Source organism: Calidris pugnax, unplaced genomic scaffold (genome assembly GCF_001431845.1).
Source record: "Calidris pugnax isolate Ruff unplaced genomic scaffold, ASM143184v1 scaffold273, whole genome shotgun sequence".
Lineage (NCBI taxonomy): Eukaryota > Metazoa > Chordata > Aves > Charadriiformes > Scolopacidae > Calidris > Calidris pugnax.
The window spans coordinates 1,087,775-1,105,874 of record NW_015094508.1 but is presented as its reverse complement, the minus strand read 5'-3'; the positions used below and the strand labels follow the sequence as shown (position 1 = coordinate 1,105,874).

The 18,100-nt window shown below is 45.5% G+C and overlaps 1 protein-coding gene across 1 annotated transcript; it reads left to right on the top strand.

The window, feature by feature from the left end:
- The first annotated feature begins 1,556 nt into the window (after window positions 1-1,556).
- On the top strand, window positions 1,557-14,694 carry TMEM171 (transmembrane protein 171). Its single transcript, XM_014964807.1, has 5 exons — window positions 1,557-1,722; window positions 7,395-7,522; window positions 7,977-8,706; window positions 10,382-10,523; window positions 14,127-14,694. Exons 3-5 carry the CDS (start codon window positions 8,076-8,078, stop codon window positions 14,353-14,355), a joined length of 1,002 nt encoding a protein of 333 aa, XP_014820293.1. The 5' UTR covers window positions 1,557-1,722; window positions 7,395-7,522; window positions 7,977-8,075; the 3' UTR covers window positions 14,356-14,694.
- Window positions 14,695-18,100: the final 3,406 nt, after the last annotated feature.

The following is an 18,100-nucleotide window of genomic DNA, read 5'->3' as shown; positions in this document are numbered from 1 at the left end:
AAGCCCACCTCCCAGTCAGTAGTACCCAAGACAGGAAATAAAACAGTCAAGACAGCAAAGGGTCACTAACATCCAAGATCCTACAACTCTGGAAAGCTTAAAGCCTCCTACCCCATCACAGCCTCCTTCCTACACCCTACATGTATATTCATATACTCTTTGGTTCTTTATTCAGTTCCAGGTTTTCTCTACTTACTCTACCCAAATCCAGATCCCCTCCAAAAACCTACAGACCTCATTTTCCCCGAGTCTCATCGTCTCACCAAATGATCTCCCTGTCAAGCACGACTTGAATCCACTCCCTTTTCCTCCTGCCGTCTATTTCCTGGGCATCACTCCACCTTTCACCCTTCTTCTGGCTCCTCTCATTTTGACTCACGTAAACCCAAACTGTTTCCCTCACACCTCACCAGCTACCAGGCTGTGCCTAACCAGTGGGGCAGCTTTAGCCCTATTGACATTGAGGTCCCACCACTGCTACACCCATTTACAAGTGGCACATCCTGACCTTCCTCCCCCAGCACCTTATTCCTCTCTCACGGCTGCTTCTTGAACTTCAAGGCTCTCATCTCTCTGCTACCAAAGCCAGCTTCTTCCTCCGCACTGCCTCCACCTAGCAAGCAACACAGAAAGCATCTTCTCCCACTTCCAGTGGCTGAACTGGCTTACCACTGAAGGAAACCAGACACATCTAGGCTTGGCCTGTCTTTAATGCCTAGCAAGTTCCCAAGCGCACAGAAGGCTGAGGTTGGTAGGGCTAAAGTGAGTATAAGAAGTTCAACCTAAACATGAGGAGGAACTTCTTTACTGTGAGAGTGGCAGAGCACTGGAACAGGCTGCCCAGAGAGGTGGTGGAGTCCCCTTCTCTGGAGACATTCAAAACCCGCCTGGACAAGATCCTGTGCAACCTGCTCTAGGTAGACCCACTCCGGTGGGGGGGTTGGACTTAATGATCTCCAGAGGTCCCTTCCAACCCCGTTTGATTCTATCAAAGTGACTACAAGAAGAAGGGCTCCTGAAACAGTAGGTGCAGCACAACCTCCCCGAGATGGCTGCTCACCCATCTCACCTCACCTCGAAGCCACTGGTGTTTCAGGGGCACGCTAGACCTCGGCCATGTTACACACGCCTCCACAGACACCCGCACCGGCCCTGCCCAGCGAGCTGCGCCCGCACTTCCAGCTTGGAAATCTTACAACCAGCCGGGAGGATCCCCTCAGCCTGGCCCTCAGCGCCCGGGGGCGGCGGGTCACCTCAGCGCCCCGATGGGGGGTGACTAACACGGCGTCGCCTCGCACCTCCTCCTCCTCCTCCTCACCCCCCAGCGCACCGGGCAGGGCCCCTACCCCGGCACAGCCCCCCAAGGCGGGTCGGGACCGTGGGCGAGCGGCGGCGCCACCCCCGCAGCGGCCGCCCCCTCCCTGAGGGCGGCGGGAGGGCGGGAAGCGCCCTGTCTGCGGCGGGGCGGGGCGGCTGAGGGGGGATGCCGGCCGAGGCCGCCGCTGGGAGGGGCGCTGGGCACCGGGGGAGGCGGTGCCGCTGCAGCCACCGCTGCAGCCACCGCCGCGCCCATGGTCCGCCGGGGAGGCGCGGCGCGGCGCGGCTGGGCTCGGCTGGGCTCGGCCCTGCCCCGCACCGCCTCCGCCCAGGTGCGGCTGCCTGCCGCAGGTGCTTAAATAGCGGCGCCGGCTGCGCCGCGGCAGCCCTTCGCACCGCGGCCAGGTAAGGGGCGGGGGCTGGGAGCCCTTTCCCGCAGACCCTTTCCCGCAGACCCTTTCCCGCACCTGCTCCGCTGTGCCCATCCATCCCCGAGGAGGGGGGGGCCTCCGGCGGGACCGGACCCCGAGGCCGCGCCGCTGCGTGCCGCCCTGGTGGGGCGCTTCCCCTGGGCCTTGAAGAAAGCCAGCGGACGGGCACGAAAATGGCGGGCGGTCCCCGGACCGGGGGCGCGGGGGGGAGCGCCGGTGTGAGGAGGGGCAGGGCGCGGTGGGGAGAGGGGGGCACCTCCGGCGGGCGGGCTCGCTGCCGGCAGAAGGGCGCGGGTGGAAGGTCCCTATGGCCGCCCCCGTGAGGGGAATGCGGCCGGCGGGTGGGCTTGTACCGCGGCTCCCGGCCCCCCTGCCGGCTCGGGCGCTGCCACAGCCTGTTTCTGGCTCCCCTCAAGGGTGGAGGCTGGGACCGTGCCTCTGCGCGTCCCTTATCCAGGGCACGAATGTCCTGGGGTAAGAAAAGCCTCTTTATCTCCTCTCTGGAGAGCCTGCCGCTGCTTCCCTGCCATAACCTGTACGCCATCCCCGTGAGAGGATGGGATGCCTCAGAAGGGGCCTCTGCAGATGGCTCTGCTGACACGTGAGGTGCTGGCTGCTGCTGGTGGTGTTCCTGGGGAGATTTCTTTGGCCAGGGGGCTCTCTCTGGGGCGCTGGGCTGGCCCTGTGTGGGCCAGGAGCTGCTTCCTCACAGGGAGGTGGTGGACAGGCCCTGCCCTGCTCTGTGCTCTAGTGTGATGCACAGGAGCGGTGTGTTAATGTCACAGTCCAGCCTGTTGAAGACCTTGGCGTGATTTAGAAGACTTAGTGACTTAGAAGAGAGCATGCTTGGTGGGCTTGTGCATGAGGAAGGGTATGTCATGGGATGCTGCTCTTCCCAGATGGAGTAGAACTTAACTGCTTGTCTGTGAGTTGGCTGTGGTTTAATACTGCAGGCCAGCCTCAAGAAACTGGGACAGGGAGGGTTTGGGCAGCTGTTGGAGTCCTGTATCTTCCTGATGATTATCCAGATCCTCTCAAAGATCTCTAAGTCTCTTTGTGCCTTTTGCTGCTTTGAGGTACACCAGTGCCATGGGACAGACCTTCCCAGAACTTACCGGAAATTGCTCTGTCTTGTGTTACTTGTATGAAGATGGCCTGGTCTGGCTTTAACTGTGTCCATCTGCCTTCTCCCCAGTCTCCCTGCAGGTACTTCAGAAAATAGGAGCCGCTTTGTCTCAGCTCTTGTGTGTCACCAGTGTGTAAAAAGCATTCCACACACGTGCATGGGACCCCTCAGAGCCTGTTGCTGAATCTGAGAGCTGACCTAGTTGCCTGCATGGTATCCAAACAGTGGGTTACTAGACTGTTTTGCAAGCTCCTCTCTGTTCAGACACCCTCTTGGGGTCCTCGCATCCACCACGGCATCAGGACTCTCTTCCCCACCAAAGTGAGTGGGGAACATTTGTGGACCAGCTTTTAATCTAGCTGGTTTTCTCTTATAGCCCCTCACAGAGCACAGTTCTGTCTGGCAGAGGTCAGAATCACTGAACCTGTCAATTTGTGGGAAGAAGGATCCCTGGTGCATGTGTCTGGAGACTGTCAGGACTCATACCATTTTCTGGGAATTCCTACTGCAACTGCTTTCCAGCACTTCTCCAGACACTGACACCTGCAACAGTTGTAAATAACAGCATAGTATTACCCTTCTTATCCTGTGAGCTGACATAATCGTTTTGTCAATCCATATGGACAGTGTTTCTTTCTGTAGCATCCCCTCCCTGCTTAGGGATCTTTTTCACACAGTGTCTAAGTCTTGGAAATCCTCTTCCTGGAATATCAGAGTTGTATGCTCTGTGAGATGAGAGCACTGCCAGGTGCTAATTAGAGAGTGCATACGCAAGAGGTTGAACTGGATGCACTTGGCATCTCAGAACTTGTTAGTGCTTGTAGTTGTAATGTTGCTTGAAAGTAGAAAACTGAAAGTATATCCTGTTGGGCATATCCCCTTAGCTCTTCATGCAAGTGATTAAAAATACCATGGGGAGGGACAAGTGTGGGGATGAAGGTGGCAAACTCCTGTTTACTTTAGTTTAATCAGCTGTGCTCATACATAGGTGCTTCTGCTGAACATCAAGTTAAGAGTACCATCCGGGGGGAAACTGTGATGTAATAAAGAACAGAAAATGGCACGGGCACAGAGGCAGATGTGAATGGAGGAGGAAATAGAATTGGAATGGAGGAGGGTACAGGGAGTGAGAGGAAGTGGAGAGCCATTCACGTTTTGACAGGGAGGTTAAACTGAACAGAGTTGAGAGGACTTTTCCTTTCAGGTAGCTTGTCCTATCAGGAGTCATGGTTTAATTTGAAACCTGAAGGCAGGGGGAATTATACAGTTGCAGCCTCCCAGTAGCTATTTAAAAATTTGAAGGTTGGGTGAAAACACTTAAAATGGAAAGCTCTTGAAATGGATGGCTTGTGGTTTACAATGGGGTTTCCATTGTGGGGTACAAGTGACAAGGTGTTGTAGTTCTTGAAATAACAACACAGACTAGACCTGATACTTCCGCATGAAATGATTTGGGTGCCTTTGCAAGTGAAAGAGCAGGAACAGGGCCTACCCTGGGAAACATAAAACAGAGGGACAGCAGTGTTTTAATTCTTCCAGTGCTTTTTTCCTTTAATCCTCAGTTCCTGAATACATATGACTACATGAGGCTATCAAATTTCATATGAGTAAGGGGAAGTAGATTTATAGCCCTGGTGTTTGCAGTGGAAATCTTGGACAATATGAACTCTGAAGGTTCAAACAGAAAGCAAGAAGTCCCGGTTTCATCATTAAAACTTGCATTTTAAAATCCTTGGAGCTTTCCATAATGGGAAAGTTGTACTACAAGTGTTACACAGAAAAACTACAATAAATTGTGATGTTATTTCCTATTCTATATGCCTGGCATGGGCCAGACTTACAAAAGGGTAAACCACTATATCATTTAAGTTAAGCTCATAACCAGACTTCCTTTACAAGCTATGTTTCCAATTCCCTCTTCCCTCATACTTAACTGCCTCCACACTACTGCATCTTTTTCTAGCAGTTTCTGACCTGGTATTTCCATGTCTGCTCTCAGACTTGGATCCAATATGAAGGGAAAATTCCCTTAAGTCAATATGCCTGTGGAGATAACAGATCTAATGGAAGTATTTCAAGCATATAGTCACTATAAGACTAGCTTATTTCATAAAATACTACTTCTTGGAACACAAGAAATAAAGTTTAATCTTTCACTGGGTTTTCTATTAAAATTTGGTGGTAGTGTAAATGAAAATTAGTTCTCCCTTGGATTTTGCAGTGTAAAATCTGTGCTTTCATCTTCAAAGCCACAACAGACTGTTCTGAATGTTCCTTCTTTTGTGGCCTAGAAGAATTAAGAAAATATGCACATGCTTCATTTCTAATGTGTGTTTTAACTTAATCTCATAACAAGAAGACTGGTGGAAGAGAAGCAGGCTTGTGTTGGAGTAATGAAAGCAAATCTTTAGAGTTTTCTTTTTAAGGGCTAAACGTTTGAGTTTATTTTTTTTTCCTTCACATTATTTCCTTTTGTCCTAATTTACTTGTACTTACGTCCATGGTTTTTTCCCTAGAGGGAACTGCGAAGAAAGGATTCAGAGTTTTCTCTAATTATAGTGTATTGCTGTTATAATGGTTAATGGGCCTCAACAAAAAAATATCTCAGGAAAGTTGTGTCTGAAACTGGGCTTTGCTATTTTGGTAGAGTTTGGTTTTTATTTCAGAGGCCCTTTACTCAGTTTTGTGCATTTGTTTGTAGATGAGTAAATCTGAGCTATCTCAGATCAATCCTGAAAATGGGGAAAATTCCTAGACACGAAGGAGTATATGCAGTTGTGAGAAACAATTTTATTAACTTAGGAAAGACCAGTGAATTTGAGAAAGGAGGAATGCCCAACCTAATCCATCTTTGCTCAGAAGTAAAGCCTTCAAACTGACTCCAGCTCATGCAGTTTTGAAAGTGTGCTTGGCTAGAGGTTTTCGGTTTGAAGTCTATCAGAATTTAATTTATTTTTCATGAGATACTGTCCTATCTTTAGTGCTCTTTATAACCACTTTTTTTTTTTTCAGAGTGAAGCTCTGATTCTTCTAGCACGAGAACCTCAGTTAGCAGTTTTTCAAACCAATAACAGCAGAGGGATAGACAGAATTTAGAACAGTGAAGAAACACTTAGACATGGTCTACAAATTAACTGACAACAGTAATGAGTGCATTAAGGGAGGTCCCTTAATCTTGGAACTCAAGATAGCCAGCTGGGAGACTTTGTAGCTTCCTGCAGTGGTTTTCTTGCTGTGTGGTGCAGCCTGTTTCCTTGCCCGTTGAATCTTGTGCCTTTTGCCTGGGTGCTGCTCGCTGCCTTCTCTTGTGCTGTTGGGGGCTGGTTTGCTGTTCAGCAGTAAAACACCTAATACCTTCTCATCCGTGTATCTGCTCAGCTGAATCTTTAATTGGGTCCTACTCTTACAAGTGGCTAAGTAAAGTGACTCAATAGATTGCCTTGCATTGCAGACAAATAATTATGTGCTTGAGTGACTAGTGGGTTTTATGGTTGTGTTTTATTTTCATCACAGTGGGGCACTGCAGTTACTGGGGAGTGATGTGAAGCTTGTTGTGGCCAGATACATGTTCAACAGTTTGCTTCCAGAAATCACATAGTACTTTTTTTTTTGCTTGTGGAATAACCATTGTTGAGGCATGTGTAAGGAGGAGCCAATCTAACTTAACTTTTAGCTTCCAGTCATCTGAATTAGTAGTGGGACAGTGGATGCTCACAGGGGAAAGGCTGAAGGTTAACAAACAGCAGTAACTAAGCCAATTCCCTGCTTCCATCTGTGACAGACTCCTCCAGTCCCTCTATCTCCTTCCTGATGTATCCATGTCATAGATGAAGTTGCTTGCCACGGAAGAGACTGCTGCTGAGGGGAAGAGGGCAGTCTTAAAACACTGCAATATGAGCACACTTGAGTGCTTCCTACACTTGGTAGAGGACAGCTTTCTCATGGTCCATCCAGACTTGTTACTTTCCATAGTCTGAAATTCCCCTGGGTTTCAGGATGGCTTTTGATGCATGGTAGCCACTTGGACAGAGATCTTTGTGGTTGCTGTTCACCGTGGGATGGAGTACGGGTGTCTGTCTGAGCCCTGTAGACCAGAGTGTCAGAAAAGCACAAATTTCCTTGTGTTAATATCAGAAATGATTTTGTTTTCTAGAGCTCACTGAATAGTGCTCTGTCCTAACTTTCAGTCTGGCTTTCACTATCCCAGTTTGTCCACATGGAGCAGATCTGTCGTCCATACTACCATATGGACTGTTACTGGCCCCAGCATTAGTTTCTGTTTCCTTCTGTTTTATTTCTGAATCTAGACTCCTGTGAGCTCAGAAGCCTTCTGGGGGCCATCCTTGTTATTTCTTTTTACAGCTTTCTTGGAGCACAGGCAAAGTATTCAGGAGTAGGGGAAGTTGAAAGGAAGTGTGGGAGCAGTATGCTTACCAGTTTTAACTATGGAATCAGTGGGACTTGAAGTACATTGTACTTCAAGTATGTATGGCCATTTTCTTTTCCTTTTGTCTTTTCAGAACGGAACCAAAAATCTTCTATGTACTTGTTCTTGCAGTTGTATAGGACAGGAAGCAGTTTTAAGGAGAAAACAGAAAAGATTTTACTGCCAGTGGAAGGAGAATCAAGATTTATATGCTTTGAAAAGGTATGTATTAGAAGATTTACTTAATAAAAAGTCCAAGTCATCAATACTCATTTTCATCAAGGCTCTTTCAAGAGCTGTCACTTCCTGCCATTCACTACAGAAATTTCCCCTAGCTTTCTGTTTTCAAGGGAAAAGCTGGCCTGTCCTTGTTCCCAAGATTCAGCCTTTGAAAATAATGACCCCTTAATTGTAAGATTGTAGCTAAAGAAACCATTCATTTAGCTGTGCAACAGTTGTTTCCAGCCTAACTGTAAAGCAAGTTCTTTTTCATTGGCATTCAGTGGCAGCAAATTGGTTAGGCCCTTTAATCCATAATTGAAGTACTACAAAACAGAAAATACATTAAGAGTGTACAACATAGGATGAGTAGCAAATGCAGAAGTAAATATTATAATGTAGCTAGTCCCGCTGTTGTTTTTTTCTTCTTTTGATTCGTGTATTTTCATGTTCACAGATCTGTAGTTTCCTGCCACTTAATGCTAACAGGAGGAAAACAAACAAACAAACAAAAAAAACCAACCCCCAGATATCTGCTTGAGGAGATTCTGTTGTAATGTATCCAGTGGCTGTTCCTGCACCAGGAGGTGAAGGAAATAATGGACAACATGGCAAACTTATCTTTTTCCTCTTTGTTTTTGGAGCTGTGTTGCTTTGCGCTGGATTCCTGCTTTCGGTGTTTATTCTCCAGTCGTGCCCATCTGGAACCTTCAGTGACTGTAATGAGGTCCTTAAGGCTGCTGGGCCTGTGCTGGCTGTAACTGGACTGGTTTGTGTTTTACTGGCACGATCAAGGGCCAGGCTGTATATAAGGCAAAGACAATTGCAAAATGAGCAGGTGTACAGCCTTGTTTTTTGTCATGGCAGCTGTCAGTTTGCCCAGTTTCTCATATTTGGATTCCTGTTCTTAACTAGTGGAATGCTAATTAGCATCCTGGGCATTTGGGTTCCTGGCTGCAGCCCCAGCTGGCACAGCGTACAGCTCAACCAAACTGGCAGTTCTGATGTGGACCTCCAGGGCTGTGGCTTCCTGTCACTTCAAATCATGGGACCTTTGATTGTGCTCACTGGGTTATGTTTCTTCGTGATCGCTCATGTTAAAAAGAAACAAAACTTTAATCTCAACCAAGAATCTTGCGAAAGTGAAGAACATCCTCAGAGCCCTGAATCTTTTCAGGTTACAGTAGGTGGGTAAATAATGTGTGAACTTTAGCATTTGGGAGTTAGTAGTGTTTTTTTTCCCCTAATGATTTACCTCTAAATATTACTCATTTGAGCTCTAAACACGTCAAGCCAGCCAAAACAGAAAAACGTTGCTTTGTCTTGTATGGTTTCTGTATGGTCAGTGCAGTTGCCTTTCTGTCAAAGACACAAACTCTTCTTTGGTCTCACTGTCTAGGCAAAAGAAGCCACGTAACCTGACACAGATGTGTCCAATCCCACTTCTTTTCCCAAAGGGTGTAGCTTACACTGCAAATCACAGGTCTAATGACTTCTGTGACTGTATTTAAGATTTATTTTAGCCTTGAGCTCTGACCCTTTAAACAGGAGAATCTGATTCATAAGCAGTGTATTGCATTTTTTTTAAATCATAGCCACATCTTCCATCAGTCAGAGATGTAACTTTAAGATGCTTCTGTTAATTGCACAATATTTGAGGAAATGTGGTATGTTAGCAGGGAGTGCTAACCCTGCATATAGCACTGCTTTTAATACCCCATGAATACATTCTATACATAGATTATTCTGGTAACTTTCTAGCTCTTGGAAAGGATTAATGAGTATTGCTTGACTGTCATCTGGCTGACTGGACTTGAAATTCATTATGCAAAATTTTTCTTTCTGCCTGTCAAACCCACATGCAGACCTGTAACCTGGTGATCATCAGAAAACGTCACGGTCTGAAGTCAGTTTTCCAGCCACCAGGATAAATCACAGGGTCATAGAAAGGAATTCAGACTGATTTTTAAAGGCAAGAAAACAAAGTTAGTGGATTCCTTTTATACTTCCATCAGGAAAAGTAAAAATGAAAGGCTGAAGGCTGAGGTCTGATTGGCATAGTGACATCCTGGAACAGTGGTGACTCAGCTAGAAAACACCCCTCCGCCACACTCAACTTTTTTGATGTTCTCTGACCTGTCCCTGCACAGAAATTACAACAGAAAAAAGGTGCCAAGCAGCTGTGAATGTGATATAAATTATGCAAACTCAGTCACTGATAAAAACTTTCTCTTTAAAAAAAAAAAAAATAATTTGAAACTCCTCAATTATGACGTTGAAATTGTCAGATACGCTGCACAGTATACTTAATAGTGAATTATATATCAATAGTGTCCTGGGTCTAATGTTGGCAGTGTGCCTTGAGCTATGAGTAATTTAGCAGGGAAATGTGTCAGGCCACAAAAAGCAGTCATCAGAACCAGTAATGATTTGAATACTTCTGTTAAACACTCCAGTAAATGTGGAGAAACTTAAACCACCCTATTTTAGATATGTGAGGAGAGCTAAATACTTGCCTGCCCTCAAAGTCAACAGCAGTAGCTATGAACAGTGAAGAGATTTGTGTCTCTTGGCGAGATGGAACACTCCCCCTCCTCAGCTGTATTTTCTACATGATATCTTCCATTTATGAATATGCTGCATCTTAATTTTGAGATACTTTGGTATTGAGCATACTTCCAGTGTACTTTAGCACCCCAGAATACAACAGTTCTGTATGTGGGATTATTGCACTTTATCTCAAAAGCTAGACAAGTACAAGTACTGTAATTACAAAGACAGGAAATATTCTAGGGTACAGTTAGAATAAACAGTGGTGCACAATTTTTCAGAAGTAGTAATTGATAGAGGTTTTTTTTCTAGGTGATGCTGTCATGGTGTTCCCACCTCCACCACCTCCTTATTTTGCTGACTCTGTGTCACCAACTGTGACACGTTGTCTTATGTCAAATGGTTTGCCTACAAGTGAAAGTCCTCCACCATACCACTCTATCTTCAGTGATGGGTAAGACTGTTTTCTTCTCTGCTTTTGGAAGTCTGAGATACTTCTCAAGGTATCCAAGACCATGTTCTTACATAATCACTGTGAACTAACTCTCTACTAGGCATTACAAAGTTTCTAGTGCATCACTTGACTTACTTAAGATAACTTACTTGAAATGGCATTAAAATATCCTAGTATGAAAGGGGAGTCACAAACCCTGGAGTGTCCTTCATGAAAATTAAATTCTTACCAGTTTATTATGACTGAAAAGAATTTCCAAAGTGAAAACACAGCCTTAAATCAGTGGCCTAAATATACTTAGATTAGGTTTCTTCCACAGATTGTCCAAGAGAAGGTGCCCCTGACAGCAGTGCCCCAGTGGCATGATATCCACACTGCCAGATTTTAGGAACCCTCTGTAGAACCAGTGCAGGGGCATTGGCACTTCATGACACTTGCAGGCCCTGTGACGCTGGGAATGCCACCCTAGTATTTTATGTTCTCCCAGTGATCCTTATTTCTCTGCCTTGAGGAAGTGAGACCTGCTGGGCTGGTCTGTCTTGGTCCTGCTGTGGCAGTGTGTCAAGTTAAAAGGACACCTTGATACTGCAAGAGTAGAGCAGAAGGTTCCAGGGAGCTTAAAAGTGATGTTGCAATGCCAACTTCATCTCTAGATGTTGAACCTTACCCATGCAGCCACTCTTCCATACATTGCAAATCCAGCTGATTTGCTAAATGCTGCCACTGCAAGCTCAGGGAGCAAGAGCTGTGAGTTGACTGAAGAGTTGTCTACACCACAAGAACTTGCAGGGTTATTTACCACCAGTGGGCTGCTAACTTGAGGGTGAAAGAGGTCACTGCAAGGGCCACATACTAGGAGCCAGAACTAGATCTGGCCAGGAGAGCTACGTGCCTATAGCCCCCAATATTTTTCAGGCTCTTAATGATCCAGAACTGACTTGGCTTTACCTTTTGAAAGGTCTTATGTCAGCTTGGGTTTGATCTGTGAGTCAGTAGGTGGTATGGAACTTTTTCATTGTATGACTTTGGTTTACAAGACTGTACCTGCAGCACCCTAAGCATCATCAGTGCAGCAAGAGCCCCAGCCTGCCTGGCTGTGTCCAGTCATAGTAGTTGTTGTGTCGTTGCTTTAATAGCATTCCACTATACTCCAGACTTCCCCATTCACATGAGGCAGTGCGTTCCATGACCAGCTGTACCAGCTGTGTGCCTGATGACGGTACTTCTTCAAAACTCTGGTGCTAATCTTCCTTTTGAAGCAAGCAAGCACGAACCCTTTTCCTGCCCAAAGACCTAAATGCCACAGGAGGAGGATTCTTGTGTTAGCAATGCTTATTCTTGTTACCACACTGTGAGCAGCCACGTCTGTGGTTCTTTAGTCATCCTTTGAAGTATACCTGGTGGAGTCTTGAGGCTTAGCCCCCCTCTGCAAGGCCTTCTGTTCTCTAGTCAGTCACCATCAGCAGCTCCTCTTTTTGTCTTCCCTTTCCTAATGCCCTCCTCCAAACACTTTTTCCCCACCTTTGTTGCAGACAGCAGATGCCTCTTTCTGTTGCTGTTGCCACAAACCAGACTGTCCTGCCTTTTCTCTAAATTTTTTTTTTTTTTTTTTTTAACATAGAATAAACACCTCTCTATCAAAATCCGTACTTGCTTTTCTTTGCTACTAGTGCAACACTGTCTGGTGGGCAGTGCAACTCACCCCCAAATGAAAAAGTTACCGTGTATGTACCATCAAAGGAAAGGAGACACTCAGTGTTTGGTTCCCACTGACTGAAATCCAACTTGAGGTTGATGACTTATGCTGAGGGATGCAATCCTAATAAACTCTATCTACACACATAATTAATTTAGTCTGCTAGTTTTCCACTTAAATTTTTTCAGAGAGAGTACTTTTTGTATAAAGCTGATGAGACTAAGTTGATTACTCAGTGCCCTAAATACCCAATAATTCAAGACGTCAAGGGTAGATGGACGGATGAGAAGATGTCAGGGTTGATCAAGCAAAAGTGCTTTCTAGAGCACAGTGGCTTTCCTAATCAGGCATAAATTGTTGTGTGAAGAAACATTTTATTTTGTAAAGTATAAAAGTTTTTGCCTGTTCTTAGATTGCAAGTGAAATATAGCAGCTCTCAGAGCTGTGCTACTGCAGTCAAAGGACACCCAGAGCTAACAGGAGAGAAAATAAGTTCCCACTACCAAAAGAAGGAATTTACATGAAGTCTCTGTGTTCTTATTGGGCTGGGTGAAGGCATCCACAGCTGGAAGGTGTTTCATACCAGCTGCTGCTAGTTCTGGAGTTAGGCACCACGCTGAGCCTGTCTGTGCTACAGCTCCAGCATGCGCTGTAACTTCCTTCTGGCCTGTACATCCCAGATGTACATACAAAGCAAAGGGATTGGATGTGGAGAAATGACTTGCGGCGAGCGTGAACCTCTGGTAGCCCCAAGACAACCAATTCAAATACAGTCCAAGGGTACCCTCAGAAAAGTTTCAGTTTAAATGTATTTAGAAGACCAGGCTGGACTGGATAACTAGGAGAAATATGGGAGTGTACACATTCTGCTGTAGCCTTACAAGCAGCTGAGAGACAGCGACTCTCGTACCAGCTGTCTGTAAAAGTACAATGCACAAAACTGAGGGCCACAAGTCCTCTCTATCCTCTAATTTCAGAACCTGAGTTCAGATGTGGACTTCTGCCCATGTGCTTGGTAAAATGTGTGGAGTATCAAAGAATGTGAAAAAATGCAAGCAGCATATCCTGCACTGAAAAAGTAAAATCAAAGGGTGGTAGGGGAATGGTGAAAAAGCTAGTTCCTCAGGCTCTCCCCTCATATACCAGGTGACTCCTCTTTCTTTCACCCTTTCTCCTACAAAGTCCCCTGCAAATGGGTCAACTGCCTGAACCCACCAGTGTCCAGTTCTAGTGCTCCAAACTGTGATCTCATCAACTATATCACTGTTGATTACCTGTCTGGACTTCTCTGTTTTGTGAACACATGTACACAAAGAGGCAGTTTGTAGCCCAGCTTGTTGATCCACTTCCTAGTGGAGTGGACAAAACACCTCAACTTTGGATGTAGACACCCTAACCTTCTGCTTTGATCTTCTGTGGCTGGAGGTGCTCTAACTGTTGCCTCTCCATGCTCCCCAGGGTCCTCACAGGGACCTAGTGAGTTGATACCACCTCTAGGTGTTTCACTCAATCATGCTTTTTGCAATGCAGTTTTAAGTGTATCATAAGGACAGTGTGTATGTGATATACTACAAAAGGGAAGATACGTTAGGAGCTAAGGATCAGAAGAAGATGTAATAAGATTGCGAGATAGCCGTGCCAGAAGCAGCTAATACCCGTAAGCCAAGCTGTGGCTGGTGATGTGAAAGGTTAGAAGGGAGCTTGTTTGCCCTTCCCCTCTGAAGGAATAGAATTTTCATATGAGTCATAGTGTAGCCCACAGAATGAAATCCTAATGTTCATGAAAGTTCTTTGCTTCAGGGTTTTTTAGGGGGTGTGTGCATACATGTATGTTTATGTAAGTCAAGTGGAATTTCACTCACTGTAGAGAAATGAATTATGCTAATATGCAGTTTTGTGTTTTATAGAGTGCAGCTTGCAGATGATGAAAGAACAGTTGCTGTTAGAGACTATGAAACCATATATACAATTTCTGGAAGCAGCTCACCTTCGGATATTTTACCGATGCTATACCTCACCTCTGAATCACCTCCAAAATATGAAGAAAAACCATCAATAACAAATAATGAATATTCTCCATCATCTTCTTCATCTTCTTCATCTATTTCCTTAGCCACATCTGACACCAGTTCATAGAGGACTGTCAGTTAGACTTCATTTTTAAATTAAATTGTACACTCAGATTTACCATTTTTGAATTTATTTACATTTTGTAATAAAAGCAATAATATTGGCTGTGTCTAATTTTTCATCAAAAAGAGTAAATGAATTTGGGTTTCAAGAAATATTAGTGCTGGGCTTCTGAGCAAATAGTCAGAAGGGATTCAGTTCACTACAAGAATGTTAAATGCTCATCTTGTTCTGTTATAGCTTCAGTTTCTATTTTTAGTTGTTCTGTATTTAATGGAGGCTCTAAGTAGAGACAAACTTCTTTGCTTATTTTAATTAAATCTGTTTGGAGCTTCAAAAAAGAAATAATTAGGAAGTGTTTTTATTTCTATTTTTGTGTGACTTTGTGGAAAGTAGTTGTTTGCAAAGTTACTGACTTTGTATATATGTACTATATATGTACTATACTTGTATATATGTACATACTATATTTGTATATATGTACAGAGTACATATCTGTATATGTACTCTGAGAGCATCACAAATAGGGGTGTTTAAGATGGGGACCAAATACGTTATGGAGAACTTAAATGGTTACTTTTTGGTCTGCCTGGTAACAAACACTCTGTAGCTTAATTTAGACCCTCTCTGGTCCTTATGTAAGTGTAATCCCTATGAAAATCAGTTTTAGCCGGCAGCAGCTAAGAGCCCTGAGGCAACAGAGAGGATGGTTAATAGGCTAACGGTTTAACTGTGGTAATGACCGATTTCGGGGGGATTATGCTGCTGTTATATATATATCATCGTTCATGCCCCATAGGAGGAGTGTTTATTTTCTGAGAGTTCTCTCCGCTCAGCAGCGGTATCTTCCAGGTGCAGATGTCACTTATCAGCAAACACAGGAGAGGCAGTGGCATGGAAGCGGGTGCTGCAGATGTTTTTAACTCTCGCAGCACTGGACAGACCCTTCAGAAACAGAGCTCTCCCATCCCTGGGCAGCCCCTGCGAGTTAGTGGTGGCTGCCTGCCTTCAGGGTGGAACGACAGCAGGTCCTCGTTCCATTATGCAGATGTTTGCACCCATTCCCAAACTGCAGGATTTGCTTGTAGTAGGTAGGGATAATTGGCAGGAGATGACTTGCTGCTGACCTGTGATGCTTTATGACTTGCTCCGAACCCTGTTTGAGAAAAAAGGGCCCCATTCTGTGCCTGGAAACGGAAGGTGCTACCAGAGCTTGGTTCAGCATGGTGAACTTGCCAGCGTCAAAACATCTTGCAAGGGTGATCTCTCTCTTCTTCAGCCGAGTCCCTGAACATCTGCATGCTCTGGGACCTCAGCTGCACCTCAGCTTGTCTGCCACCGTGCTGCATTTCGGGGAACCCGCCTGTAACAGAATGCCAAGCTTTGAGTCAGGCACTCGAGTCCCCCCCTGGGCCTAGGGAAAGGTGACTGCCTCCTGTCCTCTCTCTGTGAAGGTGCCTCCCACCTGCAGAGCTCTTTAGGGAGGTGCGCAGGAGCTCCTGCATTTGGCCATCTAGTTCCACCTCGGCGGTGTTGGTGGGGGCAGCTCTTTGTGCAGCCACACAAAAGCAGAGCAGGCAGTGAGGGAGGTATATTTAGCCAGCAATAGAGCCGAGGGGCTTATGCCTGCAGAGTAATGAGCAAACGCAGCACAGAGAGGGATTTAGCGTGTGGGGCCTGATTAAACTGGCGTGACTCAGCCACGGGAAGCATCTGTGTGAAGAAAGGGGATACACAAAACCCAGCAGACATTTTGTCCTCTTTTCTCCCAAATGTTTTCTACCTAGTGAGTTTTTCCAGGATGCTCTTCCTTGAATGCCTTCTGTAATCCAAGCTATGGTTTACCGTCTTTTTGATTTATTTTTTTTTTAAAGCTCTTGTTTCTAACCTGATTTTTAACACTAGCGCCCACTGCTCTGCGCGGTTTGTGTGTACAAAGTCTTGCACATGTCGAAGGAGCTTGTCTCTCTCTCTGGACTTGTCATGCTATTATGTAACAAGTACAGAAGCTAGGATATTTCACCTTAAAAATCCTGTGCAAACAGAGACCCATGTTGGCTTTGTGCTGTTGTTTGAATTGCAAATGAACACTCATTTTCTGGAAAGGTTAAAAATCAAAAAGCGTTTACTCTAAACAAATGAATCTTGAAATATGTCACCATGTTTTTAAAAGTAAAAGAAATACAGTCAGATCTGATTGCTAACTGTAAAGGCATTAACCCTTTCTGCTGCCTGCAATTTGCTCCATCAGTTGTTCCCAAAACCTGCCCAAGAGACCAGACAAATCAAGAGGAATATGTTGGCTCTGAGCTGAGTCTTTTGGAACTGAAACATGATCTTGTTTTTATTCAAGGTCGTTAATGGTGTTTTGATCTTCTACTCCAGAATCTCCACTGTGGATCACTTCATTTCTGAAGAAGCAGTCTTCACAGAGAGCATGCTTTAGAACGCTGCTCTTTGGAGTCAGCACCAGGATTTTGGGGGAAGGGTGGGTGTTACTCCTGAAAGCGAGGCTTGGAAACACAATTTCTCTCTGTAGCATTTTAAGAAGATGCTTAGGAAATAGTTCAGTGTTCAGCTGCGTTGGGCATCTCCTGGTTTTGACTTGGAGAACCATTCCTTGAAAACCCAACGGATGTTTGGGTGCATGTCCGTAACCTGCTCAGCGCTGAGGGTCCTCGCACCACCAGGGCAACAGTGTGTGCCTCCTGTGTCGTGTCAATCTGTTTCCAGCCAGGACAGAAGATGCAGGAGGCCAGCAGCCCTGCCTCCAGCACTGAAGGCAACCACTGGGCAAACAGCATGAGCGGGAGGAATTTTTGATGTGGGGCGTAGGGGTGAAATGTCTGTATTAAAAGGAAGCAACACCTTGTAAAACTATAAAAGTAGCTTAAAATAATACGGAATAGCATTTTTATTGAGGAAGTGAGATACTTTACTGTCACACTAATGGTGCTATAACCCCCTTTCTGCCCTGAGGTTAGGTTAAGTGCTTGACATACAAATGCTAGCGAGCAAATCAGGTTGGTTACTGATTCACACTTACTTAAACAGGGAGAGTGGGAGGTAAGAGTTGCTTATCCTCTGTAAGTGAAGTTAAGATCTCTCTTCCTTGCTGTCTGCACTGACATTGCTCAGCTTCTAACTACAACACTACAAACCTTTGGATATAAGGAAGATTCATGAAAATATGAATGGATGCCTCTTCTCTAGGAGAAGTCTTTCTTCCTGCATCACCAGCAGCTAAAAAAAGTGGAAAGCTAACTCATCTGAAAAGCTGAGATTGCATGGATCGCTGCAATAATGCTATGTTTTTAGGACCACAGCACTCACTGGATGGCACCCACCCCATCCTTGGCCTTTCAGGTTGGCAGTGTTGTATCCATCTATTCCTTTTCCATCCTACCTCTTCGGAGTCATGGCTGTGGGGCATTTCTCTGTCCAGGCAGATATTGTTACCAATACCTCCAAGTTCCTGCAGCGAATGTGCCAGCCTTCAGTTAGATCTGTGCTCCTCCCTCTATCAAACGTGCACGTATATGGATAGTTAGGGATGGAAATGCCTTCAGTTTGGTGTGCCTGCTGACAAGACAACGTTCCCTGGGAGCATATAAAACCTCCCTTGCAGGTGTGGGCAGCTGGCTGGAAATATGGCTTGAAATATGTCACTTCTAGATAAGCTGCTTCTCCCAGCTTATCTATGCTTTGAGGCTGGCAGCGCAGTGGTACAGGACCCCAGGGTGCAACCATG